General features: G+C 39.8%; 1 protein-coding gene across 2 annotated transcripts in view; it reads left to right on the top strand.

Moving 5' to 3' along the window:
- DCDC2 (doublecortin domain containing 2) overlaps positions 1–15,600 on the top strand; it is a 1,207,165-nt gene that overhangs the window by 825,695 nt on the left and 365,870 nt on the right. For both annotated transcript variants that reach the window (XM_044065744.1, XM_044065743.1), the window contains exon 7: positions 13,203–13,392. In XM_044065744.1, coding sequence (XP_043921679.1) covers positions 13,203–13,392 — 190 coding nt within the window. The remainder of the gene's footprint in view (positions 1–13,202; positions 13,393–15,600) is intronic.

The raw sequence follows: 15,600 nt of genomic DNA, 5'->3' as shown, positions 1-15,600 counted from the left end.
AGGTATGTATCTCAGAGACTACACACTCTATGGAACAGGCTCCCCAACCATTTGAAGCAGAGTTGCAAATCAAGTGCAAGTTACATAATTTGGTGGTGAACAGGACAATCATCCCTGGTTTGGGAACTATGTCTCTAAGGCAGATGGGGAAGCTGTAAATGGTTCATCTCCCATGCCCCTGCTTGTAAGTGTTTCATCTCCCAAAACCCTGCTTACATCTACCAAGGGTTTCAGACCTTGTCAAAGATTTGGGATGCATGGCTAGGCTTAAAGAAGCCCTTGTGTTCATTAGTCTAGTAAACACCTATGAAACTATGAACCCATGAACTTGTACTGTATTACCTTTCTGATGACATTTCTCACCTGTGCTGACATTCAATTCTGTGCTCTGACATTGATGGGTTGATTGTAGATGTGCTCCCATCGATTTGTCCAACACAATCCTGAAAGTGAAACGTAAACACATTTCTTTGTGTGACTCCACAGCCCTTAGAACAGCATCCATCATAACGTACACAAATTATGCTATACACATTCTAAATGGCAAAGTACAATATGTGTAAATGACTAGTATAAGTAGCATGTCTACAGCAACAATGAATGAAACAAATTCATATTAATATAGATAGTCACCCTGTGTACCAGACACCGCTTAATTTCCCTGCATCCATGAGAAAGATGACAGGGATGTGGCACAGTTATCATTGCACAGGGTGTTGTGTGGGGGTGCAGGAGGCCTATGCTGACCCAATATGTTGGCAAGCTTGTGTGTGAGTCAGGAAGGGAAGCAGGCAAGATGGACCATAGAAATATTGCATGTATGTCTGTAGGTGGCCTCAATGTCACAGTGGTATGTGAATATCTGCATTAACACAGCCAAGCTCAGTGCTAGCCCTACGTCTGTATGTTGCCCAGCTGTGAGCCATACATGGCAGAGCTCACAGTTTGTCTCGACCCCAGAACATGAGAACTGGCTCTGCCAGGAGTTGCACTTGTACCTTCATGCCCAAGGTCAAATGCTGTGCTACTGCCTGAGGGTGACTGATGTCTGCTGGGAACGTGTCCTCTGTGGAAACACCCAGGAACACAAGGCCAGGCCTGCTATGTCTTGGTGTGGACAATACACTCCTCTCTGGAGCGCTGGATGTACTGCCACTATGGGACCGTGATTGTGCATGGCCACACTGACTCTCAGAAGATATAGTTGCTGACCTACACCCATGAGGCTGATGCTCAACTCCAGTGAGATGTTTCATCAGAGACAATGTGCAATCCAAGACAGATCATGTGCAGTCTCTCTCAGACCTTCCTCTTTCCACTGTGTCAGTCAACCATTCCAGAGTATCAGTAACACATTGGAGGCAGTCATGGATGTGAGATTGTGCTGCATCCATAAGCTTGAGCATTCGTTGGTAGTTCCTTTCTGAATGTACCTGTGCCTCCATGATGGCCCTAAGCATATGCTGAGTGACATGTGATGAGACACCTGCAAAAGAAAGTGGAGGAATCAATGTTTCCACCCTCTTACTGTCCAATATCTTTGGCCTCAGGGGACTGGGTATGTGTAGGCATACTGACTGTGCATGGTGATAATAAGGGTGGATGAGGGATGTCAACCTCTATGTTCGATTCAGCCTCTGCAACCCCCAGCTTTGCCTCAATTTGGCCACCATCATCATCAGTCTGGAAAGGCACTGACAGGTTGTGACGGGGACAAAGACCAACTTCCCCAGTCACCTGTGATAAAAAGGAGAAAACAATACATTAATACCTGCACTTCTATGCTCTGCAGTAAAATGGTGCAATATAATAAGCTGTATACACGGCTGTCACTGTTACAGACGTGTATAACCCCCAACCTCGCATATTAGGGCATAAGGACATTATGTTTTAACCCCAATCTGTAATTATTTAAAATAATTATTCATTAAACAAGAATCTCATGAGCAAAACATAAATTATCTGCACTGTTGTCATTCTGCAAGCATCTGCACAGTTGACAGTTTTGGCAATCTGTAATGTCCTGACAATACTGTCAAGTCATTCACTATGGTCACACCTACTAGGCAGAGGTATGACTCTAAACTGTGGACATTCAGAAAATATCTGTCCATTTAGCAGTCATCCAGACAGTGCATCAGTCCAGTCAGCAGGCCTGGGATGACACTTTAGTGAATACATTGAACTATAGCTACATCTGTGAAAAAAAACATTTCTGTGTTTACCAGCAGCAGGAGCACAGCCTATTCTGATTCTTTGCAGTCCCAAAAAAAATTGTGGGAGAGGTAATGGCAACAGCATTGCATGTTACAGTATAACAGGGGTAGTATGTCCAAATGTCGCACATTCACAGTAGCTGCTATGTTAACAATTATGTGGGTCACAATCTCTGCATGAGCTTAAAACTGCATCTAACCTCCCCCCAATAAAACACCTGACATCCACATAAAACTATATACACCTTGATATGCTGAATGCAACAGTATTCCAATGCTGATCTAACTAAGGACACATGGAAGCTCCTCTTGAGAAGAATGGGTACTGGCTGATTGATACCTGGGAGCTGTCCTGTGTTTCAAGGTTTGCCAGGAATTCTTCTATGGCTGAGAGAGGTTGTTATGCTGCAGGCCCACCACAAGTGACTTGATGATCCCTGGCCATGTCAGCTGCATGTCTGCATGCTATGGCATGGTGTCATGTCATGCTCATATGTACAATTCTGGTGACCCATGGCATTAATGTTATGCACCAGTTCATCCCACAAGACTACATGCTCTTGCTTGTTTGCCTTCCCTCTGGTCAGCTGGACTTAGTAGTGATGGTGCAAAGCCTCAATGATGAGGTCATTTTTAGTCTCAGTAAATGGTGCCCTGCATCGTGCATGCATGACATCACCTGAAATACAAATACATGTGAACACATGTTAGGATCACATACATGGGAGTACAGTATGTAGAGATACAGCAATAAAGGAAGGCTTCACTGCTTGATTACACATCTCATATTCAACAGTATGCCAAACATACAAAGGGTATGGACGAAACAAGGATTGTAGCAATAGTGACCTATTCCTGTTTGTGCCATGACAGATACTCAAGTATGATTACACACCCAACACAGGAGTCCATTGTAGTGTGTCCCATAGCATGATTCCCCCCATATTTATTTATTTATTTTATTTTACATTTGTTAACCGGGAGAGTCCGGCTGGATACATGTCCATTTTCAGCAGAAGCCCGGGGAGAAAAGCTCCACATGTACAAAAGATGACAATCAATATTCATGGTTACATTGAAAAAAATGTAAAAATTTTAAAAGGTGATTTTATATATATATATATATATATATATATATATATATATATATATATATATATATATATATGGTTACATTGAAGTTTAAGATCTTTATAGGTTTATAGCATGACGTATGTACAGAAATTATTGGAGAGGTTGTGAGAGTATAGAATGACATGATACTTAGACAGATGTCATGAATCACAAGTTTGTTCAAATAGGATAAGGAAGTAGAATGACATGATACTTAGACAGATGTCATGAATCACAAGTTTGTTCAAATAGGATAAGGAAGTAGAATGACATGATACTTAGACAGATGTCATGAATGACAACCAGGAGAAAAAAGGTGGTTAGTTAAGAAGGGGAGTTACTGGAAATTAGATGTAGAAGGTTAAAAAACATGTGCTTGGAATGTCTAGGAAAACAGGTTGCTATAGAAGAGTTAAAAAACAAGGTATGAGAATGGTTAGGATAGGGAGTTAGAAACAAAACATAGGAAAGGATAGGATAGCAAGTTAGGTTACATTTAGTTAGTATTGTTCTAAAGGTTGTTGAGTATTATAAATAGTCTGGGTGGGTTTGGTTTAGAAAGTTTATTCAAATAGGATAAGGACGTTGTATATATTGCATAGTTTACCTACTAGGGTTGTATGTATATTGGGTTAGTCTGGGTTTAGACATGGACATAGCCAATGCTTGTTTAGGTGATTCTTTAGGGATATTTTGAATTGGGGTAAGGAGTTTATAGTGTTAAGATCTGGAGGGAGCATGTTCCATTTTTTGCCAGCTGAGTTGGAGAATAATGATTCTCCGGCTGAGTTGTTGGCTTTGGCAGATTGCACATGCATTTTGTTGAATGAGATGAGAGATGCTAGGTTACTGTAGGGGGTGATAATATTTATCAGAATGGGTGTACTGTTAGGTTGGTAGAGGATTTTATGAATAACTATGAGTTGGTTGTACTGTAGTTGATTGGGTAGTTCTAGCCAGTCTAGTGTTTTAAGATTTAGACAGTGATGGGTTCTGTAGGCTGTGGCTGTGGTGAATCTAGCTATATTGTTATAGCAGCTATCTAATTTGTTTAGGTTTGATTTGCGTAGGTGTACGAAGATGGGTGAGGCATAGTGAAGGGTTGATAGGAGATAGGTATGAGCTATGGCTGTTCTGGCAGGTGAGGTTAGGAATGGTTTAATCCTGTACAAGGAGCCTAATTTTTTGTTAACTGTTTTAATGGTTTTGTCTATATGAGTGTTAAATGTTAGGTTATTGTCTATTATTACACCAAGAAGTTTTGTAGATGGGTCTGAGGAGATAATGGTGCCATTGTTGGATGAGATTGTAATATTTAGTGATGTGAGTTTACGGGTGGGGGAGAAAAGTAGTAGTTTGGTTTTGTTAGGATTCAATAGGAGACGGCGATTATTGATTCAGTCCTCTACTTTGTTGAAGGTGATTTGGGATAGGCCTTGTAGTTCTGAGGGCGTGGTGGCAGAAGAGATAAGGGTAGAGTCATCTGCATACTGGATACAGATTGCTTCTGGGATGACTTTGGGTAGGTCATTGATGAATATGGAAAAAAGGAGGGGGCCTAATATGGATCTTTGGGGGACACCAAGGGTGACTGGAAGAAGTGGGGATAGATTGTCTTTCCATAATACTGCTTGTTGTCTGCCTTGCAGGTAAGAGTTGAACCAGTTGATTACTAGGTTTTTTAGGCTGAATGATTTTAGTGTGTCTAGGAGTAGGTGGTGATTCACCATATCGAATGCTTTGGATAGGTCGACAAAGAGGGCAGAGTAGAGGATGTTTTGATTACGGTTTTGATTTATTGTGTGGGAGAAGGAGAGAAGTGCTGCTGTGGTACTATGGGCAGGTCTAAATCCATGCTGGGATGGGACTAGGAGATTGTTCTGGATAAGGTGAGTCAGAATTTGCTTATGTATACATTTTTCCATTATTTTGGCTATGGGACATAGGATGGCTATAGGTCTATAGTGAGAGTTCAGTGAAATTGCCCCCTTTGTGAAGTGGAATAATGTGGGAGATTTTCCAGATGGAGGGGACATAGGATTCACGGATAGTACGATTGATTAAGATGGAGATAGGGTAAGCTATTTCATTAGCGGCCTTTTGTAGAAATTCTGCAGGGAGTAAGTCTGCTGCAAGGGTGGTAGGTTTCAGTTTCTTAAGTAGGGATTTAATATAGTCTGTGGGGATTGGATCAAATTTGAAGGGAAGTAAATTATCAGCAGTGAGTGAGGCGGTGTTTGAGGAGTTGGGAGGTAGGTTATTAGCTAGGGACTGAACTGTTTCTGTAAAGAAAGTATTGAAGGCCACTGCTACACTTTTAGGGGGCAGATATAAGGTAGTTCAAGAGGTGAGGATTGTGGATTTACCTGGATGGAGCAGTTTATTAAAGCCTGACCAGAATTTTTGTGGCTGATTTTCGTGCTTTTTCTGTAAGTTGAAATAGTAGGTTTGGTTGTCTAGCATGGTGGATTTTTTTGCCTCGTTTCTGAATTGTTTGTATCTAATGTGGTCCAGACAGGATTTGGTGGATCTCCAGGAGGACCATACTGCGTTCCTTGCAGTTTTTGTTTAGTACCTTTGGTTAGCTATGAAGCTATTTTGCTTTTGGTTCTGATATTTCTTTTGGGAGCATGTCTGTCTAAGATGGCTAGGAATGTAACATTGAAGTGTGAGACTGCTTTGTTTAGGGGAAGTAACTTTAGTTTGGACCAATTGCATGACTTAAGTTCAGTCTGGAAATTAGTGGGGTTAAAGTTTTTTGTGTTTCTAATGGTTTTAAGGGTATTTTGCTGAGGCATGTCATTCCTTTTTCTGATTATATTCATTAGGAAATGGTCACTCATGTCCTCTGGTAGGGTGCCTGATTTATATAACTGGGATTTGTTGTTTATTAGTATCTAATCTATGATGCTTTCTTTTTTGTTGGGCTTATTGATTCTGGTAGGGGAAGTTATAATTTGGGAAAAGCCATTTAAGTTAATGTGGGTGGTGGGGAAGTTTGATGAACAGGTTTTCCAATCGATATTGAAGTCTCCTAGAATAATAGCTTCTTGGGGGGGGGGTAGTAGATAGCCATTGGAGGGTACTTTCTAGGGTCACTATGTTGTCACTATGTTGTATAATATGTAAAAGCAACAGTACCTACCAAATAGCAGGGTACTATTACAGCTGCTATCAAAGGAAGTATCTAGGAGATCTGTGTACCTAGTTAACACACAGGATTATACTCTTGCTGTAGTCTACATCCTCTGTAGGTGTAACACAGCTGGAAATCAATGCCATGTCATCAGTACAGTTCTAAGAAAGGCTTACTGATGTAATCCCCATTCCCCCTAAGTATATTCATGTTGGAAACAAAATGGTTACATACTTGATGGAGTACAATACTCCTCTGTTAAAAGACACTGCTATATATGTATTGTGTCAAGTTAACCATACAAACTAACTCTCATACACAATTATTCCCATCGCTAGAGGTTTGCCTTTTTAAGATGGTTCTCATTAGCAGGTGATTGCCTCTTAACCAATCTGTGGTTCAGAAATGCTACATGCAGCCTACACAGATGATTTGCAGTATAATCAGCCAACCCCATGCAACTGCTCAACAAGATATAAGGCCTCAATGTAGATTCCATCCCCTTTTTCATATGTTGGGATGGAAATTACTGGGTAAAGATACTACAACACAGAGAGAATGTTTGTAGTAGCTACTTGTTACATACAGATGTGTGCTACAGGCTAAACTGATGCTGTTGCTCCAGGTAATAGCCACAGACAGACAGGCTGCAGAATGTGCAGGACAACAACACTGAAGAGTAACTGTGGGACCTATGACAGCCTTGGTGTACAGCCAGAGCCTGATTGAGGGAACCCATCCCACTGGAAATTAAGGTATGTGTTTAAGGTAAGTATGTTAGCCAAAGGTATCATTAACAGAGTAAAAGACAACATGCTTGGTGTGTCCTAGAACAAGGTAGGGGGTACATTAATCATTATGACAACCAGATGGACAGCTACCAAGTCATCTGTTATGTCGTGGTAGTCATCTAGAATGCGTGTGCTGGCAAACCTTGCTTCTGGCATGACCTCCATAGATGTATGTTACTTGTGCAGCTGTGGTTATCTGTAATATCATTAGCAAACCATTGTGGGCTGTAGTCTGATATTACTGGGTAACATTTGGATTACATACATCAACATTTTCTGGGCATTCATGCTATTACATGACCTGACATTCTCTGCACTTTCTAGTGTTGTAATAGGAAAAGTTAAAATGTGATTATATCTGTAGGCCTTTGACTTCCATTATTTAGAAGCAGACATTCCACCTGTACTGTTTTGGGTGGATAAATAGGTGATGAGACAGTCATACATTTGACAGTGTATAATGGTGATGTACACATACATGTATTTTAAATGCTAGACACAGCTGTATTTGAACCCAGGACCATGTGGACCAAAAATTGATGTTTACAGAGCAGTTAACAGATTGAGCTACAGCTTCACTGTTAATAGCAGTTTTATTTTTGCATGTTGTAGATATAATTGGACACTTCCCTGCTGTTACATACCACACTTACATCTATTATTGTGTGTATGGCTTTATAGTGATGTATTTCTCTACCAGAGTCCCAGTTAAGCTCCTATTTTTACATTAATCTTTTATCTGATTTGTGCAATGCAGCGTGATGCTTAGCATCACATAAACACTCTTAATGACGAGAAAATGACAATTACCATGTTTTGCTTAAAACACCTGTGCTAATTATCTGGCTGTGTGGCTTGGTGGGTTGATGCATTGCTCTTCAAGTGAAATGGTACTGGGTTTGAAATAGGGTGCAGGTGTACTTTTTGAATGTGATTATTATGCTTTCATATACACCACCATTTAGCATAACTTGACAATGCTGTGCATAGTGCAGCATCATGCAAAAATTCTTTAAAGAAAAATTGGAGAAATAGTACAGGGTGAAATGGGGTGCAAGCAAGAGGAAAAACATAGTGAAAAGTATGTAGGTATGTGCAGGAAGGGTGTAGGAAAGAACCATAGCTATCCATTTCTTCAACAGCAAGAACTGTGTACTTGAAAAGATTTTTAGCTGAGTTTAGACTGTCACCCCCAGAGGGAGGGATGATGACAACAGTACATTGTCAAGCCAATTGGACCAAATTAAGTGTGCCCCATGGGCACGTGTGCGAAATGGAGATGTATGGAATGATTTTTTGGTGGGACAGGTGCCCTTTTTTCTTTTTTTAAGGAGAGAATGGAATGTTGGGGAAGGGTTATAGGTATGTGTGAGGAAGGTACATTGGGAAGGTGGGAAAGCATTTGCAGGCAGACAAGACAGCAGACAGGGTTGGTGTGGGACCAAGAGGAGGGTGAACACCTTGGTTGGGGAAGGGGTTTGGGGATCCCAATCCCATGGACAATCAAGCATGGTAGATGGTAGAAGTGTGTCTCAAGCCCTCACCCATGGGATTGTCAGCACTGCACCTTTACTGCTCCTATGGAGGCAGTGGTCAATGCTAGTGCCTGTGGGCAGACCGCCCCACTAGGATGGACAACATGCTCTCCATCCGTCGTAGGCATGCACCAACAGTTTGGCGCACAAGCCTATGCACCATGCCTGACAGTTGGTCTTGGGTGACGAATGCATCCCCTCCACTTCCACTCCCAGAAGGGGGGCACACCCCCGGCCTGCGGGGCAGAACTACCTGATAGAGCAGGTATTGCAGGGACAGCAGAGGGGGTGCCATCATGCTGTGGCCCAGATGTGCTAGGCTCTGGTACATCAGCCGGGGGAGCCAAGGTATGTAAATCACCAGGAACCGGCCTACCCTGTGGTGCTGTGTTAAATGAAATATAAACATAAATGAAAAATAAACATAACCCAAACTAATGTAATTAATTACATGAGAGAAAACAATAATGAGTAATGGAAACAAATTGAAAGTAATATAATGAGAAACACAACAATAAATAATGTAAATGAACGTTTTTTAACAGCAAAGCAGTATTAAATTATACATATTATTTTTGCACAGCAAAATAATGGGTATAGTTCCCCATACTAAAGGGGTGGCGTAAGCCACAAAACTATGGGCTAGGCTTGTAAATGCCCTCGGGCAGATAGCCTAGTATGAACCTATGAACATAAAGCCAACATAAGAGGTAATAACAAATCATATGATAATATCAAATGATAATAATAAATATATTGATTAAATAAAAAAAGAGGTGTGGGGTGAGAGAAAATAAAGAACATTAGTAACTTCACAGATAATATAACGAAACAGACTACAACTACATAGATTTCACTTGTGAGACCACTGACTGCTATGCCATTTATTATTTGAAATACTACTTTGTTCCTTACACACACACAATAGTACAGATCATAATTCATCTAGCAATCATTCAGTGTTGTTTATATTGTATATATGATGTTCCACGTACATACCTCTCAATTTCTTAACATGGGACATTATGGGCCAAGCCATACATAATAGTGGTGCAAAGGTACACCAACAGGAAACATTCTTACATAGTGTGCTCATACAAGAGTAGCAAGGCGTTCTGATAACAGATTTGCCATTGAGTTGCATTTCGAGTGATGTCATATATTTGCAAATCAGAGGACCAGACATATGTGGCAATATTCAGTACATCCTGCAAAAAATGTGACAGTTGAGTGGTATGTCCATGTACACTGATTACACTTGACACCTGGACAGTCATGGCACAGGCTCTGTGTGTGTGCACTTCACATGCAAGCATGGTTATGTTTTCTTTATGACATGCCAATACAGTATTGAATACTGCAGAATTTTTCAGTTGGCTGGTGCGGGATTAGAACTCACATGCAGTGATTAAAGTAATATTGATCATTTTATTTGAAAAAAATAAATTATTAGAGCACCATCTCCTTTTACACTTTATTGATTCATGTTGTTTCAAATCTTGCATTTACACACATGGATAGCTGCATAGGAGTTCTGTTAACTTACATGTTTACCCAATTCATTAACTGAGTGCAGTCTACAGCATATTTGAGACAAAATGAGCAAAACACAATATTGACTCTTAATTTGGGTAAACCACAACGTTAACTAATAGTTGGAAGCTATGCTACACAGTACTGCATGCTTACTTGCTTTAACTTGTTTTAACAGTTCATATATGCACTGACACATTAATAAAACTCTGTGATATCCAAGGTATTTCATAAATGACTGTTAAAACTGCAATATCTATATTTACTTTATTTTATTATTAAGTTATTACTGTATTGATTTTCTTACATGCCACGTGCTTGACTCATCCTGGCCAAATGCCTTGCATGGGACTGGACATTGAAAGCCCTCTCTTCTGCAGCTATAATAATAAAAGGAAACAATTATGCATATCAGTTTTACAGAGATTCAGCTTGTATATTTATAAATTATTAGAAAACATACTTGCATATTTGTGGGGGTGTTCTCATCCTGTGCTTCTTTGATATACAGGTCATCATAATGCTGATGACACTGCTCACCAGTGTGGGAGATACCAGTTGCACTAGTCAGGTCCCTGGCCAAATTATCCCAGGCCTCAGACTTACAATCTGAGCTCTGGTAGTTGCCCTGCAGCAGCCGGGGTCCATAGCATTCTACCAGGAGTCCAATGAAAACCCTGGGTCCTGCATACCTTCCCACATGACAGCAGCCATACCCACAGTCAAGGAATAATGCAAAATTCATGCCTATTGCCCTTTAAATAGGCTGCATTCCCACCATTACATGTCATTCTGTAACTTGGAAAAATTTGCCATGTCACTTAGCAAATGCAAACTCGTACAACTCATGTTTAAGCAAAGCTTACAACGCATGAGAAGGAAAAAGACCGTTGACCATGTTTAAGCGATGCTTCGCATCATGCACCTTTTCTAAATGTAACAATTACTGAATTTAAAGTCAACAGATGTTTCAGTCAACTGATACATTTTGACAACAGTATATGTAAAATGTCTTCCTGCCCAGGACTTGGACCCGGAACCCACTACATGGTAGGTCATAACTCAAACTATCTAGCCACTGGGATAGTGAAGAGAACTCATAATGTCTTCAGACGTATTGCAAAAATGCTTGCTAGCATAGTGCAGCATTGCTGCTTGGGTTTGCGTGTTGCTAAGCACCTCAGAACTACACTAATTAAATGCATCCAGTTTCTATTTTTAGCTGTCTAGCATATACCTAATGCATAAGTAGGCAGTGCTACATATAGCCAAATAATGCGGTGCATCATGCAAGCAAGCACATAAAAATAAAAAATAAAATTTAAATTGAATGCATCTGGTTTCTATATTTAGATGTCTAGCACATGTCTGATGGATGGCTGTGTAGCGCTACACATAGCTAAATAATATTGTGCATCAGACAAACAAGCACATAAAAATAATAAAAAAATTTAAATTGAATGCATCCGGTTTCTATTTTTCAATGTCTAGCGGATGTCTGATGTATGGGTGCACAAAGTTAAGCATAGCTAAATAACATGCCACACCATGCAAACAAGCGCATAAAAGTAAAAAAAAATTAAGATAAATCCAATTTACTGAAATAAAATGTCTTGTAGACCTTTCGGTCAAGGTTAATGGGCTGAAAGGTATGTGGGTGTACTTGTTAGTCTTACAAGGATTCAATATCCGTGTTGATGTGACCTCCCTTAGGTGTGCACCAAAATTAATATGTATGGCGTGCTGCTGAGGGAGAATTGTGGCCGTGAACATGGATACATTTCATGTAAGCTCTATACAGAGCCTACATGGACTTTATTGAATCCCGGGGATTGTCTAAGCTTAAAATAGTTCACAACAGCAGCTAGTCTAGTACTTGCCTATGCCCAAGTCATTGAGAGGTTTAGCGCTAGAATAATAAAACTAGAGCTTAGGGATGGGAAGCTTTAGCAGCTTCAAGAAAAAACAAAACGTCTGTAACCATAATTTACTTTACTTTTATAATTATCTTTTACACAGGTTCAGTTAAATGAAAATTGGGGTTTCAGAAATGTAGTATCAAAAAATAAAACTCATTTTGATTTCCCTGAATTTGATAAGTCATAATATAATTAAGTATTGGCTTGGTATAGACATACTTTATGCTAGGATGATATATATACTGCTGGAGAAAAGCTCAGATGTTCTGTTATTCACTGTAGGAATCTGCTTCTTGAAGATGAGCTATTAAAGTTAAGCACTTAATGTCACTGCTTTCTCCTGAGCTTGCTTATAAGTGCATTACACGAGAGGTTTCTGGTTGCATTGAAGAAATGAGTCATGCTGTATGAAGGGTGGAAGGAAGCACCATTTTATCATATGATGGAACATGTGTATGTGATATCCCATATAGTAAAAAAACAATATATGAATACTAATATAGTAGCAATGTTTTGGAAGCATGTTGTTGCTTCCATGGTAAGAGACATTCTGACCTTTGTTTCAGGGTCCATTTCTACCATGGATACCATTGATACTTCCCCAGCCTTATTGCATATGATTATTAGTGCACATTCATCAGGGTATTTCTGTAACTGAATACATATTTTGAATAAGGGGAAAACCTAAATTGTCTCCTTACAGATATTCTCTGAGTTTCTTTGTATACATGCATCCACCAAATAATTCCAGGCTGTCTTACCCTTTATTTATCTTTGGTAAAAAATGTGTTTATCAAAAAAATTGGGATAAAGTGCAGCAGTTGTAAAGTACAACTCACTATTGCATTGCACACAGCAAATATGTCACTGTCTGTACACAAACACTTTTCAGGACTTATTCATCTTTTAATAAGCTTTTTATTTACTTGTTGATGGCTTAATATTTATTTTATCTGTAGGTGAATGACCGTCAAGTGAAATCTGGAGGGGAATCAACTAATGTAGGAGATGCTGTGTTATCTCCTCAAATGTTGAAGAGAAAAGGGAAAAAGGAACCATCTGCATTAGAAGAAGGAACATATTTTCACAGAAGACATTTTGAAAGGGTGCCAAACAAAAATTATGACTTTGAGATTGAAGAAGAAGATGGTAAGGATAATCAAATAGGACTGTGAGAATCATATGCCTTTCTTGGTCAGGCTATTGGGCATGGCATCAGCTGTTTGCTTCTAGAATTAAAGAAAATATTATGAGTTCATAGCTTCATAGTTATATACTAGGCTAATGACCATCAGGGCCTTTATAAGCCTAGCCATGTATCCAACCCAATTGAATCCCAATTATCATGGATGTTTATTAGGACGGGGTATGTTAGGAAGTTTCTAGAGGTTATGTGTGTGGGTGAGTGTGTTAATTTGGGCATTACTTTCTGTCTCATCCTAGAGGGTCCCAAAATTTCAAGTGGTTACCATTTTTTTGTTTGCATTTTTCAGTCTCAGAGGTCTTCAGTAAAGTTAGCCAGCCACAGCTGTCCTGTTTCATGAGGAACTCCCTCTTCTTCCAGACAGCCCGTACAAAGCAGCCCGAATAAGTTAGGCCATCCTCATGCCTCTTCTGGCACAGAATCAGAAGCTTCTCTTATCAATTGCCAACTTCTTACTGCTTATACTTCTCAAGAATTAGCTGGCAAAATGGATAAAACGAAGGGCAGGAAAATGAAATAATGGTGAAAGGATACATGCTAAGCAGGATATAAAAAATCTAAGAATATTGCATAATTCAGGCACATGATAAATGATTTGGCTCCCATGGTGCTGAGAGGACTGACAGTGACATTCAGTGAACCTCTGGCAGAACTGTATAGTCTTTTTCATTGATAATGGGCTTAGACTGGAAGATGGCAGTAGATGGCTGCCACTGTAGTTCTTACTACGGGTATTGTTTACCAGTCACAGCCACTTCTAGAAAAGAAAGCAGTCAGTCCTTCCCACAAGCATTCTTATATTAGAATATTTAAAATTAATCTGATTTTAATCCATTTTACTTTACCATTCCAAAGAGAACAGTGGGGATACAGACCTTTGGGAAATAGTCCTTTATTTTATAATCCCATTCTTTTGATAGAATTTTGCTATCACCTCTGTTTTGCTTCAAACATGTTAACGATCAACTAGATTGAACATTTCCCTGTTCCTAGTATTCTCCTTGTCTGGCTTAAAGCTCATTGACTGGAGGTCCTCCATGTTGTCATTGCTGGGAGAAATGAGGGCCTGTAAAGTTTAGGAAATAGCTAGAGAAGAGATTAAGGGGCACAGAATTGATAGTGTCATAGTGCAAAAAGTTTTTTTTACCTTCATTGTATTCCCAACGTTAGTACAATGAAGTCACATGTTGTAAGCTGGGCAGGCTATGAGTGGCCTGGGGATATGCTTTCCCAGGCCAAATGTATTCATACCTTGTCCCTCACACATGTCCAGTTTAGCTATCGCTTGAGCTCTGACCTCCAAAAGAGCTCACAAGAGATTCACCCAGCATGCTCACTCTCCCCAGGATAGGTACACCCAACCTCCCTTGCCTTTGCTAGCAAGCACCTGAGCTACTAACTGAACTCATGTTACCCTGGCTATAATCATGGTTTTATCCCTCTGCTTCATTGATGAGGTGCAATTCTTTTTTTCTTAATGCAGTTGAGTTGAGAAGCGTAGCTTACTGTGAGAGCTTTTATTCTGGCTGATCATATTGACTAGTGGTTGCTCATTGTTACATCATAGTACTTCAGTGGTTATGTTGTATTGTAATTTTTCTGGGGTCTCAGCTTAGTTGTTTGGGGTTTTCCATACTGTCTGTGTAATGGCCATTCATTTATTCATTCATTCATTCTCAAATTATCTGTTTAAATCAAGCATTGTGTATGTTGGGGAAGTCAGATGTTATCCCAGTAATTAGTGGCACAAAGCATAAATGCCATTGTGTGATTCTCAGGTATAACCATGCATAATAGACTAGAAGAATGCAAGAAGGTGTATACCTCAGGGGACTATAAACTATCTTACTGTGATGGTCTGTTGGTGACAAAATTCTTTCAGGACATTTTGAATCACTGCTTTTTTGTACTTAATAAAAAAGATGTCATTAAGACGGACATTAATTCTTCCCCAAAAGTACAGCTAACAGTAGACTCTTTAGACTATGTTTGAGGGAGTCCACAGTGTCAGTGGCACAAAAAGTAGCCCACTTGCATTTGTTGCAGAAGACTTTGGGTTCTATTCCTATGCAAGGTAGATGGATTGCCGACACTACAGTGCAACATTGGGGGGTGCTGAACTCCTGAGTGTGCTCTTATTTGGATGAGATGTT

This window comes from Protopterus annectens, chromosome 3.part0 (assembly GCF_019279795.1).
Source record: "Protopterus annectens isolate FY-2018-M chromosome 3.part0, PAN1.0, whole genome shotgun sequence".
In the NCBI taxonomy this organism is placed as follows: domain Eukaryota; kingdom Metazoa; phylum Chordata; order Ceratodontiformes; family Protopteridae; genus Protopterus; species Protopterus annectens.
The sequence above is the reverse complement of the archived record's forward strand: the minus strand, read 5'-3'. Positions and strand labels throughout refer to the sequence as shown.